Source organism: Staurois parvus, unplaced genomic scaffold (assembly GCF_062004578.1).
Source record: "Staurois parvus isolate SC_StPar_1 unplaced genomic scaffold, SC_StPar_1.0 ptg000655l, whole genome shotgun sequence".
Lineage (NCBI taxonomy): Eukaryota > Metazoa > Chordata > Amphibia > Anura > Ranidae > Staurois > Staurois parvus.
The window spans coordinates 1,552,563-1,565,542 of NW_028318451.1; the positions used below are offsets into that span (position 1 = coordinate 1,552,563).

A 12,980-nucleotide genomic window follows, 5' to 3' on the forward strand; every position below is an offset into this window, starting at 1 on the left:
CAAAGAGGTATCCTTTGATTCGCTGCTCTATGAGATTGCTTTGAAAGATAGTGTCCTCATTCGAGGCGGTACCCTATGTGCAATTCCACTCCAGACTGCTGGAAAAGAACGTTCTGATTGTTTGGAATAAGAAGGTTCCAGTCCTGGATTTTCATATGTCTCTGTCTCCCGAGGTACTGCAGGGCCTGAATTGGTGGTTTCTGGCTCAGAATTTGGAAAAAAGTAGATCCTTTCGGCTGGTGGTGTGGAAGGTGCTTACCACAGATGCCAGCCTCTCAGGTTGAGGGGCTGTCCTGAAAGAGGCCACTGTTCAGGGAACATGGCTTCCAGGAGAAAGGGTTCTACTTATCAATGTCTTGGAACTTCAGGCAGTGAGGCTCGCTCTGTGGTATTGAACATTTAAGCTTCGGGGCTTGCCAGTAAAGATGAAGTCCAAAAAAGCCAGAGCAGTGACATACATCAACCACCAGGGCAGTACCAGGAGCCAAAAAGCTCAAGAGGTGAATTACATTCAAGTTATGTTCCAAGTTTGTAAGTAGTGTTCATTCCAGATGTAGAGAATTGGCAGGCGGATTATCTCAGCCGCCAACGGTTGATTCCAGGGGCATGGGCTTTGCATCCTGAGGTTTTCTCGGCAATCTGCCAGCAATGGGGTTGCCTGGGCATAGGTCTGTTGGCATCCATGGTCAACAACTAGGTCAACCTGTTTGTGTCCAGGATGAGAGACCCCCTTAGTGATTCCTTGGAGTCGGTTTTCTCTAATCTATGCTTTTCCTCCAGTTCAGCTGCTGCCACATCTCTTACACAGGATTTGGGAGGAATCTGTTACTGTGATTATGATTGCCCCGGCCTGGCCCAGCAGGGCCTGGTACACAGATATAGTGAGACTGGCAGTAGATGGGCCTTGGTCCCTGCTGTTCAGGCCAGACCTTATGTCTCAAGGTCCTATATTGCACCCAGCTTTACGGCTGCTAAATTTGATGACATGACTATTGAAACCCAGATCCTAAAGGATAGGGGGATAGTGGATTCTGTCATTCCCATATGTTCTTTGGAAAAGAAATTGACTCACTCCACCAGACACCTTTCCCACCCTTGGAAACAAAATAAATGTTAATGAGCAACTCACACCTAAGCTAATCTCAACACATACTGCGCTCTCTGCTTCTACTCTCTGTATTTCTCTGAAACAGTCTGAAATAGTTAATAATTTACCACTTTTCAATGCATTCTAGGCATTTGGGAGGTTCTCCTGTGCTTATCTTTAAAAAACTCTTCTAAACACAAACGTGCATAAACGCGTTATGCAAACGCGACTAAACAGACCTTTTTTTAACCTACGTTATCCAGCAGTCAGTTTCTATTGTTCAGAAGTGTCCCGTGTACATGGGGCCTCAGCTTTTTAAACTTCTTGCCCATGGGAATATATTTTTCATACAGTCCTTTTGAAGAACTCCCATTTCTGTGTTGTGTTCATTGATGCCAATATTCCCTCCCAGTCTAATTCTTGGGGAGCAGCTCTCAGCCTTTGAAAATTAGCTCTCTTAAAACTGAGCATGTTTATTTTTCCCGTATGTGCTTTCTGTTTACAGCTAACAATAAATGAAAGTGTGTGTGTGTGTGTGTGTGTGTACACTAATTCTATATATAAATAATTTAAAAAGACAAACTTTTTTCTTTTTTTTTTGTAATTTTTATAAGCGATCACATAATCTTTGTTCTCAGTAGCATAGGGGGCTTAGAGAGCTAGGTATGGAAAAACAGCAGTACACTGATCTTCTCAGTGAATGTCTGTTCGGGAAAGGGGTAGAGGGTGTCAGCACAAGTCTGATCATTGGAGCACAGCTAGGCTGTGCTCCCAGCACAGTCAGAAAACTGAACACTCTTAGATAGATTTGCTTTCATGCCTAGTGTGGTCAGTTTGAAATAGGAAAGCAGGGGGACTGGCAGGATCATCAGGTATTTCACACAAAGGAAGCAATACAAAGAGAACAGGATAATTTTTAACAGGATAATAACACAAGTACATGGTACGACAGGAACATACTGTACCAGGAATATGAAAGGTTGGCATAACATTCTTTAAGAATAAGGACAGAATATTTCTGTAAATATAAACCACCAAGAAGGGACATCAACTCGCTATGCCAGTCTGGCAAGTTAGGAGTATCCTTAACAAACATTGGTTTTGTCTACAGGATGATCCTTCCTTCTATTTTGGTATTCCTGACATTTGCACCTTTTATTACTTATAGAGATAAGATTCACCTTTATTTGCAACACATATACGCCTATAGCTTATCATAAATTATTCCCCATTGTTGTGAATACTCCAAAAATAACAGCTCAAATGCAGTTTCTAGAAGTACAATTCATTGCTTTTCAATTATAGTTAATATTCAAACTCTACAATCACAATCAAAATTGTTCATTTTATGGATATGATTCGCTAATCATGTTATTATTTTTTGCAGATGAAGAAGACATGATCTCCAGCTGTCCAGGGAACACTTCAGAAGATCATGACTGAGATTGATTGCTACTAAGGGACCACAATTTGAAGGTTTACCAGTAGGATATGTGAGAGAATTGCCTCTCAAAGTCATATTCTCTAGTCTCTCTATGTTCAATAAAAAGTATGGAAGGTCGTAGTATTTATTGTCTCTGTCCCCTATCGGGAGATTTCTCCTCACATCCTGTCCCAGTGATGATGCCAAAGGTTTTGGAAGTGATGGTAAATCTAAAATTCATCCAATGGTAACTGAGACCACTAGAACACAATAAAAAAAAACTTATATATTTTTCATTCTGTATTCACAACTGAAAATATTTCATATAAATGTTGGACTGTAACACATGGTGGAGTAAAATGCACACTTTGAATCTGTAAAGAAGTTCCTTATTCACTTTTTTGTGCAAAGGAAATCTCGGCAATCACTACAGAACCATAAACAAGCTTAAACAATTATTTTGTACAGTGTTTTTTTTCTTTTAACTCATTTTGTTTAAAGTTTATGTAGAACTTTTTTTAGATTTGTAAAGCATGGAAGGGTAGAAGCCCAGTCACATGTGTATTGCATCAAATTTTCACCTTTTACTCTTTTAAATGATGGATTTGATGATGTTTACACTATGGGCATTTTTCTTATGTGTCTTTAAGTGTAAGGTTGAGCTGAGTACACACTGGACCTGGGACTGAGCAGAAGTCATATATATGGCGCCTTTATGACCTTATTAACACAGGGTCACTGGGATTTGGTGAGTGAGCTGCGTTTAAGGCATTTACAGAGAGGTGATTCCACATGTAAATATGGATTGAGCCCAAAAGAAACTGGTGGACTTTTTGCTTTCGCATTTTAACTGTGTGGACATGTTTCAGCTCTTGCATTATATTGAATGGGAGCATATTACTATTTTATTTAGGTTTGTTTTAATAAGCACAAATTTATCAGATGTTATTATTGAACACAAGGTTTATGCATAAATCCTCATATTTAGTCAGCAGGAACAATGACAGCAATACATATGTAATAACTAAAATATGTCCAACATTGAATAGTTTGTACTGGTTGCTTTTGCCACCAGGGTAGAAAGTAATCTTAAATCCAAAATGTTACAGTTGTCACCAGAACCAAGGATAGCCCAATGGGGACACTTTTTTGATACTGACTGTCTAAGAGGGGAATTCCCCTCACTTTGGGAGAACTTTCTGTTTCAGCTCTGGGATGAAATGGGAAGGGAAATCTCCCCAATGGGACAAAGACAGGCAAAAATTTGGTTTGGCAACACATAAAATTTAAAATCAGAACTAGTACAGTTCTTTTTTGTATATCTATTTTTATGAACCTTTCGAGATTTGCAGTGTTTGTAATATAAATGTAAAAATTTAAGCCCTGCAATTTTGCTGTGGCACCTAATTGGAATTATTTGAAGTCAAGACTAGTATGAACCAATGTCAGACTATCAGCCTGATAATAAAAATATTGATGCTTTAGCTGAGTTGATACTTTAGATTTAGAAGTTATCAAGGTTAAAAGGGATTTAGAAACGTTCAGGCATTGGGGCATAGTTAGTGGGTTGGGTTTTAGGGTTAGAGAAAATTTGGATGTAAGTAACTTGATATAAACAATATGATGAACAGTGCTTTAGCAAACTAACTTTCATCTAAACAATAACATTTTTAGAAAATACTTCTTTTGCTTTAACGTTTTTGCATCTCAGTACTGCCAACTTCCTACAGCCTCTTTGCAGCCACTTCCTGTCTACATTCATGCACTCCTGCAGCAGCTGTCGTTACTCAGGACGGGTATCATTATAGTGACAATGGTGGAACATGCTTGTGCAGTGAACATCAGTATTGCTATTTATAATCTCTACAGGAATAATATGTGATAGGCAGGAGAGAAATTAAGAACATTGTCAAAGAAAGTACATAAAGAAGGACCTTCATGGCAGGATTACTTATTTTTTTTAATGAGTGCTTTTCATTAGAAATGTTAAAAGTTACTTTTGAAGTTACATTAACTTTGATTAAAAATTGTATACGATTTTGGTAACTTGGTTTCTATCCTAAGCTTATAGTAGGAATATATTTAGGATTAGATTGAGTATTAATTTTCAGAGTTTAATTCGGTGTTAAGGGGTTAATTTTAAACTTATGGTTAGGAGTAAGTGCGTGTTACATGGTAAAGCAGAACTAAACCCTCCTATCTTTTTCATCCTAGGAAGCTGCCATCTTAGTCTCTGTTTGATCTACAACTGCCACGGTGCTGTACATGTAAACAGTTAAGAAACCAGCCATTTGATGGTTTGACATTTTGTTTGAGAGCACAAGCAAATGTTACAGTTAGCATTCCTGGCATGCCATGGAATGTAACTGTTTTTGAAACCCTTTAAAATTAATAGATTTATATTCTCCACGATTGTTTGAGTTTAGTTAAGGTTGGATTGAGAGACAGTAGTATAAAGGTGTTAAGGGGACCATGGGTAGCAATGGGGACATTTTTGAAGCACTGTTGTCTCTGAAAACAATACATTCAGCTTGTCCGGTGATGGGTTTGGGCACATAAAACTAAGAAACTGTAAAGTAACCATGCTGTAGGTCCTTTCAGGTACTTTGCAATATTAATATAATACAATAGATTTTTTCATTATGTAGAAGCCTTCTTAGTTCCAGACATGCGCTTAATAGAAAAGCCTCAATTTCACTAACTTGAGCCTGTTTCCTACCCTGCTGTCCAAAAACAAATGGCAGAATAGTTATTGGTTGTTGAAAGAGGATGAGAAAAGCTTGGGTACAGGCCTCTGAGCTGAGACTTTGCTTTAGAGCAGATTCACACGTGTGGTGGTTTCACAGCATATTGACAAAGTAGTTGTTCAGCGGTTCATGTCAGGTTTACATCAGGTTCAGGACAAGATTAGGTCAGGATTTTATCCTGTTCACACATATACAATTTAGAAATGGTTCCCATAGAAGTCAATAGCCTGTAATCCACACCAGAACCTGACAGCACTGCTCAGAAATCGCACACGACTCTTTCAAACCACACTGAATCCGCACCGAATCTCTGCCCGTGCACCGAACATGTATGAATAGGCACCATAGGAAACCATGTCATTTCACATGTCATGAGGATTGGATGCAGTTCAAACCACTGCCAATTTTCATATATGTGAACTGGCAATTATCTGGGACTAGAAGAACTTCACAGATTTACCAGAAAGGATTTGATTGCAAACAGGTTCTTTTTCATTACAACATTTTAACTAGTGACTGATATCTTCAGAAAATTTTGGGAGAAAGCATAGAGAAATTTTACCACCTCAGTGTATTATTTATATTTCTATATTTTTAAAATTTTTAGCATGTCTAGAGGCATTCAAGTAGAACAAAATCTCTCAAGTACAAAGATCAGTACAAATGGTATCCAAAAATATAGGTGTAAACATATTTCAAAAATAATAGGCAAGTTAAGCTAACAGAGTTATGACACCATAGAATTAATTGCCCACCAGATATGCATCTCTCTGATGAAGAAATTATAGGTGGATTGAAAGGTACAAGAAGCCATAACCATCATACTGATGAAAATAGAGGATTTGCCTCCTAACCATTGTCCAGAGATAAGGAAAGAGAAAGTATAGGCAGAAATGGTGAGGAGGGCTGCCTCAGGATTCCCTAGGCAATAGATATACACTATATTGCCAAAAGTATTGGATTCAGGTGTTCCAATTATCTCCATGGCCACAGGTGTATAAAATCAAGTACCTAGGCATGCAGACTGCTTCTACAAAAATTTGTGAAAGAATGGGTCGCTCTCAGGAACTCAGTGAATTCAAGTGTGGTACCATGATAGGTTGATCCCCTGTGCAAAAAGTCCATCTGTGAAATTTCCTTGCTACAAAATTTTCCACGGTCAACTGTTAGTGGTATTGTATTAAACTGGAAGCAACTGGGAAGAGCAACTCAGCCATGAAGTGGTAGGCCACGTAATATGACAGAGCGGGGTCAGCGCATGCCTGCAGAGTCAATAGCTAAAGACCTTCAAACTTCATGTGGCCTTCAGATTAGTACAACAGCAGTGTGTAGAGAGCTTCATGGAATTTGTTTTCATGGCCAAGCAGCTGCATCCAAGCCTTACATCACCATGTGCAATGCAAAGCGTCAGATGCAGTGGTGTAAAGCATGCTGCCACTGGACTCTAGAGCTGTGGAGACAAGTTCTCTGGAGTGGCAATTCTCTGTCTAGCAGTCCGATGGATGTGTCTGGGTTTGGTGGTTGCCAGGAGAATGGTACTTGCTTGATTGCATTGTGCCAAGTGTAAAGTTTGGTGGAGGGAGATTATGCAGTGAGGTTGTGTTTTCAGGGGATGGGCTTGGCCCCTTAGTTCCAATGAAGAGAACTCTTAAGGCATCAGCATACCAAGACATTTTGGATAATTTGGGGATGGCCACTTCCTGTTCCAACATGACTGCGCACCAGTACACAAAGCAAGGTCCATAAAGACATGGATGAGTGAGTTTGGGGTGGAGGAACTTGACTGGCCTGCCAAAAGTCCTGACCTCAACTAGACAGAACACATTTGGAATGAATTAAAGCGGAAACTGCGAGCCAGGCCTTCTCCTCTGACATCAGTGCCTGACCTCACAAATGCGCTCCATGAAGAATGGTCAAACATTCCCATAGACACACTCCTAAACCTTGTGGACAGCCTTCCCAGAAGAGTTGAAGCTGTTTTAGCTGCAAAGGGTGGGCTAACTCAATACTGAACCCTACGGACTAAGACTTGGATGCCATTTAAGTTCATGTGTGTGTAAAGGCTGGCATCCCAATACTTTTGTCAGTATAGTGTATATCTGATCCTTGGATCCCATGCCTTGTCAAATTTCGCAGTGTTGTTATGGAGGGTACAGGTATCATTAACCATAATCTAATTAGGCTTGCATTTGACATATTCAAGTGGTACCACAAGTTGCTTCCAATGTTTCGCTATCGTTATCCTAGTTGGTAAAGTCATATACAAAATCAACCACCTAGAGTTCTTTGCGACCTCAGGGGGTAATTTCTGTAATAAAACCAATTTAGGAGATCTGCAGATATGTACAGTGAATATAAACATTCTACACATCCCTGTTAAAATGTCAGGTTTCTGTGATGTAAAAAAATTAGACAAAGATGAATAATTTCAGAACTTTTTCCACCTTTAATGTAACTTATAAACTGTACAACTCAGTACTGAGGAGGGAAGTAAAAATAAAAAACTAAAATAATATGGTTGTATATGTGTGCACACCCTTAAACTAATACTTTGTTGAAGCACCTTTTGTTTTTATTATAGCACTCAGTCTTTTTGGGTATGAGTCTATGGCACATCTTGACTTGGCAATATTTGCCCACTCTTCCTTGCAAAAACACTCCAAATCTGTCAGATTGCCAGGGCATTTCCTGTGCACAGCCCTCTTCAGATCACCCCACAGATTTTCAATTGGATTCAGGTCTGGCCTCTGGCTGGGCCATTCCAAAACTTTAATTGTCTTCTGGTGAAGCCATTCCTTTGTTGATTTCTATGTATGCTTTGAGTCGTTGGCATGCTGAAAGATGAAGTTCCTCTTCATGTTCAGCTTTCTAGCAAAAAGCCTAAAGGTTTTGTGCTAATATTGACTGGTATTTGGAATTGTTCATAATTTTCTCTACCTTGATTAAGGCCCCAGTTCCAGCTGAAGAAAAACAGCCCCAAAGCTTGATGCTGCCACCACCATGCCTCACTGTGGCTGTGGTGTTCTTTTGCTGATGTGCAGTGTTGTTTTTGCGCCAAACATATCTTTTGGAATTATGGCCAAAAAGTTTAAGCTTGGTTTCATCAGACCAGAACAAATTTTCCACATGCTTTTGGGAGACTTCAGATTTGTTTTTGCAATCTTTAGCCAGGCTTGGATGTTTTTCTTCGTATGTCACTCTACCCCATAGCCCAGGCATATGAAGAATACGGGAGATTGTTGTCACATGTACCACACTGTCAGTGCTTGCCAGATATTCCTGCAGCTCCTATAATGTTGCTATAGGCCTATTGGCAGCCTCCCAGACCAGTTTTCTTCTCATCAATTTTCAAGGGACGTCCAGTTCTTGGTAATGTCACTGTTGCGCCATGTTTTCTGCACCTGATGATGATTGTCTTCACTGTGTTCCATGGTATATATAATGCCTTGGAAATGCTTTTGTGCCCTTCTTCTGACTGATACCTTTTAACAATGAGATCCCTCTGATGCTTTGGAAGCTCTCTGCGGACCATGGCTTTTGCTGTAGGATGCTACTAAGAAAATGTCAGGAAAGTACTACAAGAACAACTGAACTTTATTTGGGGTTAATCAGAGGCACTTTACATGATGGCAGGCGTGTACTGACTCCTATTTAACATGATTTTGAATGTGATTGCTTAATTCTGAACACCGCTACATTTTTACTTACCTCCACCTAAAAGATTTCAGTTTGTTTTTCAATTGAGTTGTACAGTTTATAGGTCACATTAAAGGTGGAAAAAGTTCTAGAATGATTTATCTTTGTCTCATTTTTTTACATCACAGAAACCTGACATTTTACCGGGTGTGTAGACTTTTTACATCCACTGTAGCTCTCTGACCGAATGGATGAGGTCAGAGATTCTGATCCAAAATCTGAATACTTTGGGGCATTGCCACAAAGTTGGCCACAGTGCCTAAAACAGTTGGGTGAGTCCGTCGGGTGCATTTCTGGAGGGCACCAGGTACCAACTTAGTAATGTCTTATAGTTAGATTTTATCAGCGATGTGTTGACTGAGACATTGATATATCGTTAGCGATTTTCCACCATTTTTAATTCTAATGAAACGTTTATATCCATTTCCCAGAGCATCATATAGGGAAGCTTGTAGTTAAGTTCTTTCAGAGATAGGTATAATGTGGAAATACGGCCTTATGTCAGATCTCTGGACTGGCAGGACAATTCAAAGGATGTAAGAGTCAGAGGTCCTGTAAGCAATTTAAATTTAGCCTGAATAAAATGTGATTTGATTACAGCAAAAAACGTCAGTTGAATGCATGTGGAACTTTGTGTATTATTTAAATTATGAAAATATATCGTTTTAAAACATCACCTTTGCTCACTGTGCTTTTCTTTTCATGTTGACAAAATGTCATATTAATGTTTCTAGGTTCAAGCAGAGGAAAGGGAAGTTACCTAATGTCACAGTTTTTTGTTTTTTTTAATATATACATTGATGATGTATATGTTATTTCCATTTATATTCACAATTCCTGAATAAGTGTAATGACGGGCAAGTTTGAGGCAAACTAATTCAACCCTGCTAGCCAAAGAAGTGAACCAAACTGTAATATACGTCTAGCGTTTTGATTCAAATCGGTGTTCTAAGTTGCATACTTTTTCAAATATACAGTATGTGAAGACACTCTATCTCACTTAGGTGCCTCTAATTTGTGATCCTTTTTTTTCTTATGGAACCACCCAAACTTATTAATAGCTTACTTGGGAACAGTATACTGCAAAACACAAGACATCCTTCGTTGCTCCAGGAAGCTGAAGACCTTTATGTGTGTGGTCATTTGAACAAAACAAGACCAGAAAGCTGCAGCTGGCTTTCCAGTAATTGTACAATTATTAAAAGATAAACTAAAAGGCTAGGTGGCAGGAGGCTTTGCATTGTTCAATTGCTTTCTTTTCCCACTCTGCCTTTATTGTCCTTTTGTGCTGTAGTGTCTTAAAGAATGATTCTGCTACTCCCAGATAAGCTTGCATTCACTTTATTCATTGAGATATATTTGTTTGTCCTAGTTTGGGTGCTCTCATAAATTTCTGCAAAACCATACTTTAAAAGAGGCTCCTTGGAGGGATGGTGAAGTGTCATTTATATGTGCAGAATAGAATTTGGAAGTGTATAGCATTGTAAAACATCCAGAGAGGCCCACAAATTATATTTACCACTGAGATTATCGATGCCTACCATAATTGGCTACCTGCATACATTCTTGTGGATTTGTGGAATATATCTATGTGCTGTACAGAGAAGTACTAGAAAAAGAAAACATTTTAATTGGTTCAAAATCAGATGGAATCAACATTTAATATAATTTAAAAAGTTGTTGGCTCTTTTACATCTAACCATGCTCTTATTTCTGCCAAAAAAAATCAGTGAGGTATTGTAAAACAATCATCCGCCATTTTTATCAGCTGATAAATTACTCTTTAAGGAATAAACATTTTCTGTGATTCCTATAATGTGATTGGAAACAGCGGGAGCCACCTCAAGGAAACTGCCAGCCATCTGAGTGAGAGGGAAAGCCAAAGGGGAATCAGCAGAACTGCCAGGTTCAAGAGAGACAGGTGTGGGTGAGGATGTCATGGACTGTGTTCACAGGAACTAGACTGCCAGATTTCTAGTCTGCTGGATTCAGGAGTGGCAGGTGCATGGGTGAGGACGCTGCAGGCCATGTCACTGGAGCAGCCGAATGTGTGTGTGAGGATGTGAAGGCTTCAATGTGAGTATGTGAGTACTGTGTTGAGAGCTGCTGTGATAGAGTGCTGGACACTGAGAGTACTGGGGGCACTGTTTGCATTGAACGGAGTACTGAGGGGCGCTGTGAATATTTAGCATTTGCGGAGTACTGAGGGTGCACTGCAATGTCACTAAACAAGGTGGCCCTGTGTGTGACTGAGGGGCATTGTGAATACAGAGTGATTACTTTTACATTCTCAAACAATTTAATGCCAACGATACTCAGAGAAAAATAAATTCTCCATTAGGTTAGTAGGTAACATGTCATACAAGTGTGATGTGACTTGAGAAATGTTCAGAAATTTTTAAGGCACGAGAAAAACATTTTCCAAAAATTCAATGTTGTGTAGTTTTCCAAATTAAAGTAATTTTGTTACACTGGTGAAATTAGGTGTATATAAAAGTACAGCTTATTTAGTAAATGAATCTTGTTCTTTTAGATTGTAGTTTTTTTATTACAAATAAAATAACAAGGACTGTAAGCATTAAAGAACATTTCAAGTATACATGATAACAGGTAACCCTCCCTCTTTCCCTCATAATTAAAAGCATACTGCCAATATGCATTTTCAGTTATTGACAATGCTGAGCCAGGAGCATATATTGCTCTTGCAAGATCTTGGTCAATATTCTCCTGTTTTCAGGTATCATTTTCTCTATAAATTAAGATATTGTGCATTTTTGGGAGGCCGTAGTTTGCAACACTTCCTTACTTGAAGATGCTGCTGGTGAGGAAACACATTGTGATGATCCAGAAGCAGCAAAAAGCATGTTTCTTGAATGAGAATTGGAGAGAAAAGCTACTTGCACTTTCATTATGGTCCTCATCATTTCATTCCATAAACGAACATACAGTACATCATGCTGTGGTGGCAGAGAACATTTAATAGGAATCATTTCAAGGTTATAAAGATAAACTAATTTGTCAGACAAATTTATCCTCTTAACTTTCATTTTAGGTCTGAGAGAACAGATACTATGATGTGCTGTATCAGAACAATCACCCAACTGTGATAGGTGCAAGATGGAGCCCACAAGCAAACTAAACTGGAGCCTTTCCCCTGCAATGCCTCTTAGTAGTAGTGTCACTTGAATTGTATTCCAGGATTTGTTTGTCTTCAGCTGAGAGATCTTGCAATAATTTAAGGCTTGACATAGAGTTTCAGAAATATTTCATTAAGGTATAAAGTTATATAGTTTGAATACCATGTAAAAGAACATATTCCACAGTTAAAAAACAGAGTCTACTAGTAGTGCAGCGCTACAAATACATGTGCATAAAGCATAATAAAAACATGTATGTTAGATGGGAAATTCGCTGCCAATATAATACCCCTTGCAGAACCTCATGCATAACAAGGGGTCTCTCCTAGTGACACATACAGTCCCAAATGAGTGAGTCCCAAGTAGGTAAGTGTCCTATAGGTGAAACGGCATAACACACTCAGAAAACTCTTCATGCAAGTGCTCCAAACTCTGTGTGAATCCACAGTTACGGGTGCCCCCTCACCTTCCTGCCCAGGCCCCTTAGGACCATTGAGCTAGATATGCCTTCTTTAAGATCCTCCAAGGGGATGGAATCCTTCTTAGCTGGGGTAATGCAACTCTCTCCTCCTCTGGTAGGTAAGTATCCAGACTCTGTCTCCTAATACTGGGACGAGTATCACTCCATATACATCCCCAGTGAAGCAACGAGATCCAACATAGTGTAACGTCATTTATTGCAAACCATCAAAATAAAAAGTGCTTACTCACATTGCATCAGATAACAATCAGCGTTTTCACCACACTAAGGGTGTACTGCATGTGTAGGCAATGCTGGGGTGAACCAAGATGGTGCCCACACCGGATATGATGTCACTACGTAAACTCCTTCGGCCCCTCCAACTGGCGTATTCCATAGTTGTTGTTTTATCCCGCAATAACAAAAAAAC

General features: G+C 39.2%; 1 protein-coding gene across 1 annotated transcript in view; it reads left to right on the forward strand.

Annotated features, from left to right (window-relative positions):
* Positions 1–2,966, forward strand: part of GPATCH11 (G-patch domain containing 11) — an 84,721-nt gene extending 81,755 nt beyond the window's left edge. Inside the window, exon 8 of the mRNA XM_089694199.1 lies at positions 2,475–2,966. Coding sequence (XP_089550325.1) covers positions 2,475–2,530 — 56 coding nt within the window. The 3' untranslated portion in view covers positions 2,531–2,966. The remainder of the gene's footprint in view (positions 1–2,474) is intronic.
* The last annotated feature ends 10,014 nt before the right edge of the window (positions 2,967–12,980 follow it).